Here is an 8,226-nt window from a genome sequence, read left to right as displayed (position 1 = left end):
TTTCCTCATACAATGAGCAACAAAGTTGCTTATTTGTCAGTTCCAGTTTGTCAATGCGGCCGAGGCAAATTTCACTACTTCCACTTTCGCTAATGAGAGAGGTCAGTCGTTATTTTAATGTATTATCATTTATTAAGAAAGGTCATGTTTAGCGATTGAACAAAAACATCAAAGACACAAACTACAAGAAAAGGCAAAGCAGACGAGGGATCGCTGAGCTGAGTTGAGACGCACCGACATCAAAGGGTTCCATGAACCCTCCGCGATGACGGGGACGGATGCCTGTTCGAGACCGTCTGACACTTCTGAAAAGTGACTGATGTGTAATGTGTGATATGATGAAACTGAAATGCATGTTTTTTTTCTTCATTTTCCTCTGTTTCTTTTTATCCGCATCTGATCTAAAGTAACTGTCTCACAATGACAAGAAGATACAACGCTAACAATCAAATAATTCAATTACAACTGCCTCTGATTCAAAGAAAATCAATCAAATCTGGGTTGAGAATAAGTCGCTTAAAGTCAAGTACAACGTCTTATAAAAAGCAAACCATAAAGCAGCGGAGTCAGGAAGTAAACACAAACGGTGTTTGTAAAAAATAACGTGTTCAACAGACAAAAGGCTCAAGTCAACAACACGGATGTCATCCTTGACTCGTCTGATTTGGAGACGCCCTTTTCAGTGATGTCGTCCCTATTTGTAGTTTCTACTAAACCGCTTCTCTCCGAAGAATGTTCGGCGTGGATCTCAAAGGGCTTTGTTGTTGTTGTGTTTTTTTTTCTTTTCAGGTCAGCGTAGCCCCATGTTTCAGGTCGTCGTCGAGCTCGGAGGGAGAGTCGCCGGGGTCGAGTTAAAGAGGACGAGGCCGGAGACACACAAGTTAGGACGAGGAAAGGTCAACAGAGAGGGAGAGGAAAGTAAAAAGAGTACAAAGGGATGTTGTTGTTGTTGTCCCGATGACGCCTGGCAGCACTTTAGTGGGCCTCGCCGTTGATGCTATGATACAGGCTGACTCGGAGAGCCGTGGGGGGCGGAGCTAAGGGCGGGGCAGTGCAGGGAAGGGGGAGGGGCCTCGGGCAGATAGTTTTGAGCTGTAATGTGTGGCGTGGAGGGGGGAAGATGGAGGGAAGACGGGGAGACAGGCAAAACCGCAGTTGGCAGCAGAGGAAGAGAAGAGCGGGGAAAAAAGGGGGTGGTTATTTTTTTTCATTCTTTTTTTTGGGGGGGGGGGGGGTTCAGACGTGGACGTGGGCGTGGTCGTGGTTGTGGTTGTGGTTGTGGTTGTGGCCCAGCTCCCCTCCGTGGCGCCCCCCCTCTCGGTGGCCGTGCCTCTTGTGCTTCCTGTGCTCCCTCCTGCCCTTGCGGTGGTGGCGCCGGTAGCGGTGGGCTGCTCGTCGGGCTGATGGAGCAAACAGAGCGGAGCAGACAAGACAGTCAGATAAAAGGAAAAACCCAAAAAATCTTTTTTTAGATTTATTAGAGAAGTCAGATGGCAAAGAGTGGGAGAAAAAAAACTGATGTAAGAGGGAGATGAATCACTGACAGTAGTCGGAGGGAGGTTAAAACCAGGTACGAGACGGAGGAGAGCGGATCAAAAAGCGGGAAGGTCAAAAACCACATGTTCTCTGTCGAAGGTTTAGCTGCTTCTCCACACGGAGGGAAACTGTTTTATCTCACATGCCTTCAGCGAGCGAGCCACCCACTCACAGCCTCAGAATAAGCTCGTTCCTGGGGTGCGCCGCCAAATTAGGCTGCTCTGTCCCTCTCTGGGATTTTGCCAACAAAGACATGTCATCTGCAGTGAATGATAAGGACACACTAACTCTGGGCCATGAAAAAACAACTCTGTCCAAAGTCGAAAGGAAAATCATTTTTTATCACTTTCAACACAGGCTACATTATTTCAGTATTTCATCATTACTGTCACATTGTGATCTGAGTGAAATGAAGTACAAGGCACAGTTTGTTGAATATGTATATATATATATATCAACCCCTTTATATCTCCTTTGAAGAAGAGAGAAATTATGCTGAAACGTTCAGACATTTATTCAGTCCTTTCAAGTCCTTTTTTTGGGGGGGGAAATAATAAAGTTTATTTTCAGGTTCAAAGGAGATGAGGTGTGTGAAAGCGTTGTCATTGATTTTAGATGCTAAACTGTGTTAAAACAAAGAGGTGGCTTCAAAAAGGATTGAAAGCCTGCGATGTCATGATTTCCAACAGCGTTCTGCTGCAGAGCTCCAGGAGCGTTAAACAATCAGATGGGGAATGTTGTGTGTTTATCATGTATTTCGTTGCTTTAACAACACATTCGCTGCTTTTGAGTTCTTGTTTCCGACAGTTAGGAACAGATTTGTCCAATTATTTAAAAAAAAACGACATAAATCTTGCAATGCTAATGAAAGGGAAACATACCGTAATGCTTGTGCAAACCAACAAACAAGCAAACCAAGCCGAAAACACACATTTCTTGTGGGAAATGCGATCGTGACGGGTTGTTGTTACTGGGATTTTAACAAGCTGTGGATCTTAGTAATCTTTAGTGATACGAGGTACTTTCACCCCTGCTTATAAAGTTATGCAACATCACGTTTAGTCATAACTTTGTGAGTTAGCAATGCTAATGTGGTGAGCAAACCAATGATAAAGTTGGTTTGCTACCAGCATTAACATAACATAACGTTGGAAAACTAATTGGTTTAGTACACATTATTTGCCGCTTAACGTTACGTTACCTGGCTCTCTCAAAATATTCAGGTTATGTTGTTTATCTTGGTGTTATTGGTGGATGTCGCGTGGTTTATTTAAAGTAATGAACGCACGCTATTGTATACGTCCGTGCTGTAAAACATTTCAGACGTTACTTTCTTCCCCAATCTCGGGGCCAGAAAGGGTCCCACAGGGGAGGTGGGCCCGAGCCTGGAGCTCTGCAGCAAAACCCGCCTCACAATTTCACCTCATCTAGAAATGAATATGATAATATTTGCTCTGTTAATATTTGTTTATTCTTTATTCTAAAACTCGGGTCAAAAGGTCACATTTCCCTTTGGTTTTAAGCTTTTAGTATAAATCCTTTGTATCCAATAAATGGTCTACAAAAATGTTTTTGGGAAAAGTCTGAAAAGAAGACCTCCACCTCAAGCATGAAGCTTTCAAAGGAGACCCTCCCCCTTCTTAGTGAGCCCAGGAGATTTCCTCCAGTCTGCGACCACGGTAATCTTTTTGCTTGCAATTATTAATAATGAGAGCAGGGAAGGCGAGGCTGAATGCACATGGTGACAGTGGCTCCCGAGGGCGGATGATGCAGGAGGTTCGTGTTCGTCTGCATGCTAAAAATAAGAACATGTAAATGGGAAAATGACCTAACAAATGGAAATACTGCCTTCAGTCTTGATGTCTGCGTGTAAATAAAACTTACATTTTATGCAGATGATTTTAGGCCGGTCCCACTTGCCGTTGGCGCGACACTTAGCGGTCGGCACGTGGCGCTGCAGGAAGCCGTCGGCGCACTGGTAGCGGGCTACAGAGTGGATGTCGTAGTGGGAGCGCTTTCGACCAATCAGGAAGGCGTTGTCCACGGTGGGCGGGGCTCCGCAAAGCACTGCAGAGGAAAAGGAAGGAACGCAGAATATCTGTTACCTCATGATAAGGACTTGTTCCTGGGCTCACCTTGTCGGTATGCGTGATTAAAACATTTACATGTCCCTCGTGCTTTCAGCTTTCAGCTTTCAGCTTTCAGCTTTCAGCTTTCAGCTTTCAGCGCGCTCTCTGACTTCTGATCCATCTCTTAGAAAACCGCTCACAGCACAAACATCAAAATGTGGATTCAGTGTCCGCGGGACAGCGTGTCTGTCCAAGTCTGTGAGTGAGTGGGCGGCTGTCAAAGTAACACAGCGTCTCGGATCAGAGTAAGATCAGAAAAAATGTTTTCACAAGCTGACACGGAGCGGGGATTGACACTCCGGCCAGAGACTGACAGGGTGGACAAGCCTCGGGGACGCACTCACACCACAGATATTTTAACACTCCTGTCAGAAGGTGCCGGGCCCTCGGAGAGGCCTGTGGAGGCGGCAGCTCAATGTACGGAGACCCTCTTTGTGCACTACAATCATGGGGACGTTTTTAGTCAACTCTTTGAATTGCCATTTCATCCATGATAATGTTTGATTTGAAAATGAGTTAGGTGGACAATATAGCTGTTATTAGTCATTACTGGCATTTATAGTCAAATATAATCAAAGATGAAGGAAGCTCTATAGTTCAATGCACTGTTGCAGGCTGGTTTGTAACACTGTTGCTTATAATCTCTACTTCCAAACTTTTTTTTTCAGCGTTTTTTTCTAATTTGATTGAAAAAAAAGCCATTTTATAAAGCGTGAACTGCATGATTCCGTTCATTCCACTTGTTTTCCCGCCATTAGTTCCCGCTAAAACTTCTTGAAATTTTGGATTTGACCAATGTGTTTGATGTGTATTCATTATCGCACTCAACTTTCCAGCTAATGAGCATCATCTGGATTTTAATAGTAATGACGTCCAAAAACACATTCCTTCTTTTTGAGCTCCCATTAGAGAGAAATCGAAACCTTATTTTACGCTCGCCGTAGTGAAGTTAGGGCGAGACGCACACCAGGAAATGACGTAACCACGGCCTGCGCGTTGTGTCCATGGCTTTGTGTAACTTGGCACTCAAGCACTATTTACATGCCTACGGATTATACAAAGAAGGCATTCCGTTTTCAGATGATTTAGAAACAGGAAGTCCTAAATATCTTAATTTGAGTCAATATTTTGCCTGCCAAAACAAATTGTCCACAGGATATTCAACCTTTGTTTCTTTATAATATATGCAATGCCTGACTCTTCTTTTTAAAGGGCACGCATAAAGGCAATAAAGTCATCCATGAATAAGAGATATGAATCCACAGATAATTACAATCCCTCCTCGGCATTGTGGAGGTTGGTTTATGTATTTGTTTTTGTGCCGGTTACACTCGTTGCCTTTTTGCTTCTTCACAGTGCATTGTGCTGGACGCCCTCTGGCGTTTTAGTGAGCGATGCAATGAACCGCGCATTGAGCACAAACGCCTCTGTGCATCCGCGGAGGCTGGCGTTACGCTGCCATGCGAGAGGATGAGCGCAGCTTGAGAAATGAAGCTTTTGGTCTGAAGGCTTAAAGGTTGTGGACATGTGTTTGAGTTGGAAAATTAGTGTTGCAAAGGCAAAACTCAAACGAGGAACGTATCGCAATATGCTGCCATTAATAACGGTATGATACCACATTTTATTAGGACGCCGTTTGAATAAGAGCTGTTCCCATGAGTCTAGTTGATTTAGCTAACTCTAACCAGAAGGATGGAGTCAACCAATGAAGTCGAGAAGCAGATTAAAGCAGGTCATGAACCACCTTTAATCAATATCATTTTAAATGATTCAACTTGTTTTATTTTAAATTCCATGTTCTGTCTTTTATTATTCGATTACTTTCCCGGCATTTTAGATTTTTGCCGCAGTACTGTTCCTTTTTCGAGATATTTAAAAAAAATACCGCAACACTAACTTCCATCCATGCTGTCCCCGATCCAAGGTACCTTTTTTAAAAATGTATTTTGACCAAAACCAGTATCCACCGTAGATTCCACCCTTGGATGTGATTTGCACACCTCCCTGCTGAAAGCGGTCATGAGAGGACTTAATCAGCAATCAGAATTTTTTTTACAAAGCCTGTTAATTCCCTTGTCCTGGTCCTAATACCTCTTAAATTCTTAATAAGGGAAAAGCAATGTCATTAACTCCGATGAAAGGTTTAATGCCAGGTTCACAGTTTAATGTGTTGTGGAAGGAAGAGACAAAAAGCACTTTCCTCCTCACTCGAGACGACCGCACACTGGACGCACATGGAAGGCTGAAAGGGACTTTTCCATTAGTCCTCACCTATGATTTCTCGCGGTGCAAAGTCAGAGCGTATTGAAGTGGGGATCAAAGAAAATGTCACTAAACTCAGAAAAAGAAAATGGAGCCGGGATTTTATGGGAGAAAAAAAGTCAGAAAAAAAGGTCTTTTGTAGAATAAAGCCTGAAGGACGTCCGGGCGGCTGCCGAGAGAGGAACTGGGTTTCTTAAAAAAAAAAAGAAAGGCCATAAAAAAATGTAATCCATTGCTTGTTCTTTTAAGCAACAACTTAACCTTTGAAATAAAAGTGAGGTTGGTAAACCCGACTTTTTAAGACGTAACATTCAGCCACCCCTCAGAGGGATGTGTGTCTCACGCTCATGCTTCATTTAATAGATTGGCCTACAACATAATATAATATGATATCTACACACAGACAAATTTAGAAAAGTTCTCAAGACGGTGGCACTGGCAAGACAGTCAAAAGCTTCAATAATCCATTTTTTTTTCATATAATAATGGATGGAAGTTGCTATGTTTGGGTGTGAATGGCGAGATGGTTCTGATGGGCGGGAGGAAGCTTGCATGGCGGCCCCCGCCATCAGTGTACGAATGGGGGAGTGGCATGTTAGAAACAGCTCGACACACATTTAGCATCTGTTCCACACGTCTCTACTTATTTATAGCCTGTTGCATCCATGTGCAACAACATCTCTGTAAAGTTCCTACTCTTAGAGACGACGGCTCAACTCCAGTCCTGCGCTCTCATTGGCTGTCGCTCGCCAACAGACTCCCTGACAGGTCCAGGCATGCAGCCTTGCTAGATATCGCATCGGAGAATCTCTCCAGCTTACGTTTCTGAGCCGACGCAGATTCGCCTCTGATGTGTGGCTTTTGTCAGCTAGCTTGTAGCGAGTGGGAAAACAGGGATAAAGCTTTGAAGATCTCGGCATTATGATCATAACTACGACGTTTTTTTTGTGTGTGTGTGTGGGTGAAGAGATGGAGAAATGAAGGAGATGGAGACTGAAGATGAAGAGAAAAGACGGCAGGGAGCTGAAGAGGAGAGGTGATTTTTAAAGTGTCCTTAGCTTTATATGAATCCTGATTCCGAATCTAGAACAAAGAATGTACATTAATGTATGTAAAGCTCACGGGTGGCAATTTGCGGCAGTTGATTTAAGGTATTCGAGTTTAGCCGACATTAAGAGGAAGTTAAGGTGTGTGAGTGTGTGTGTGTGTTTCAGCTGTGAACTTGAAAGCAGCATGTGGCAGGAGGAAGTCAGTGTGAGTTAGTGGCACGGGGAGCTGCAGACAGTTGGATGCTCGTTCCTCTCGGCGCTCCTCAAAGCATCCGCACACCTACCGGCAACGCTGCTAGAACGAGCCACAGACACATCAAAGTGCGTGAGCGCATCCGTACTGAAACACCACCGGAGAGAGTCTCGCATGGAGAACACTAGAGCTGTAGACGGATTCAGGCTCGTTCATCAAATAAAAGAAAAGTTTGTAGAGAAGGCAGAAAACATGTTTTAGATGACTGTATAAAACTACATGGACCACAGTGTGTCCTTATCTTCAGCAATTTGTCATCACAACAAAAGCACAGGTGTCACCATGAACGTTAACATTGGCTCCGGTCCAATTACACAGGTCAATAGGCTATTTCATTGAGGCAGTCCTGCCAAGACTGCAGCTGTTATTACAATAATACTAAGACGTTTTCTGAAATAGCCTTTTTTTGCATTAAATGAGAAAATTGTAATTCATGCCATTCATCCAGCGTCAAGTATGGAGCTGCAGCAAGGACATGCTGGCTCAACTTAGTGTAAAGACTGGAGCAACAATTTCCGCCTTCAGAATAAATCACGCGGGAGGATCGACAAAAGGTTATCTGCTCGTCCGGCACCTCTGAAAAGCAACCCAAGGCTGCAGGAAGTCGCTGCTTGTAGTTCGCCAAGAAAACGTAACAACACATAACTCACTTGTCACAGATGTCAGTTTTACAAATATGCTTTTCAGCGGAATGAACAGACGAGATAAAACGTTTATATTATTGAGCTGCAGCGCTGCTGCTGCTCGGTGGATTCTTTAAATTTTGTTTCCCTCTGCGTCCTCAACTTTTTTCTTAGGTATACATCTTAACGACAATGAAAATGTGCAAGTATCATAAACGTTTATTTTGCCACAGAGCTTATTTTCGGAGTTGCAGATTGGAAGTCTGCAGGGTGGTGGACCGCTGAGTCCCTGAACCGCCTCCCTGTGGAGGATGTAACTATCGGGAGCAGCGAAGTCAGGGATGCTGTGTGTACAGATTGTAAAGCCCTCCGAG

The 8,226-nt window shown here is 43.9% G+C and overlaps 1 protein-coding gene across 1 annotated transcript in view; it reads right to left on the bottom strand.

The window, feature by feature from the left end:
- Nucleotides 1-1,236: 1,236 nt before the first annotated feature.
- Nucleotides 1,237-8,226, bottom strand: part of ncanb (neurocan b) — a gene marked incomplete at its 3' end in the record, with an annotated part of 105,001 nt that continues 98,011 nt past the window's right edge. Inside the window, exons 14-15 of the mRNA XM_079220826.1 lie at nt 3,421-3,603; nt 1,237-1,400 (exon numbers count right to left, since the gene is read on the bottom strand). Of these exons, the coding sequence (XP_079076952.1) occupies nt 1,237-1,400; nt 3,421-3,603 (347 nt within the window). The remainder of the gene's footprint in view (nt 1,401-3,420; nt 3,604-8,226) is intronic.

This window comes from Taurulus bubalis (genome assembly GCF_910589615.1).
Source record: "Taurulus bubalis genome assembly, chromosome: 7".
Lineage (NCBI taxonomy): Eukaryota > Metazoa > Chordata > Actinopteri > Perciformes > Cottidae > Taurulus > Taurulus bubalis.
Note: the sequence above shows the minus strand (reverse complement) of the source record. Positions and strands in the feature narration are given on the sequence as shown.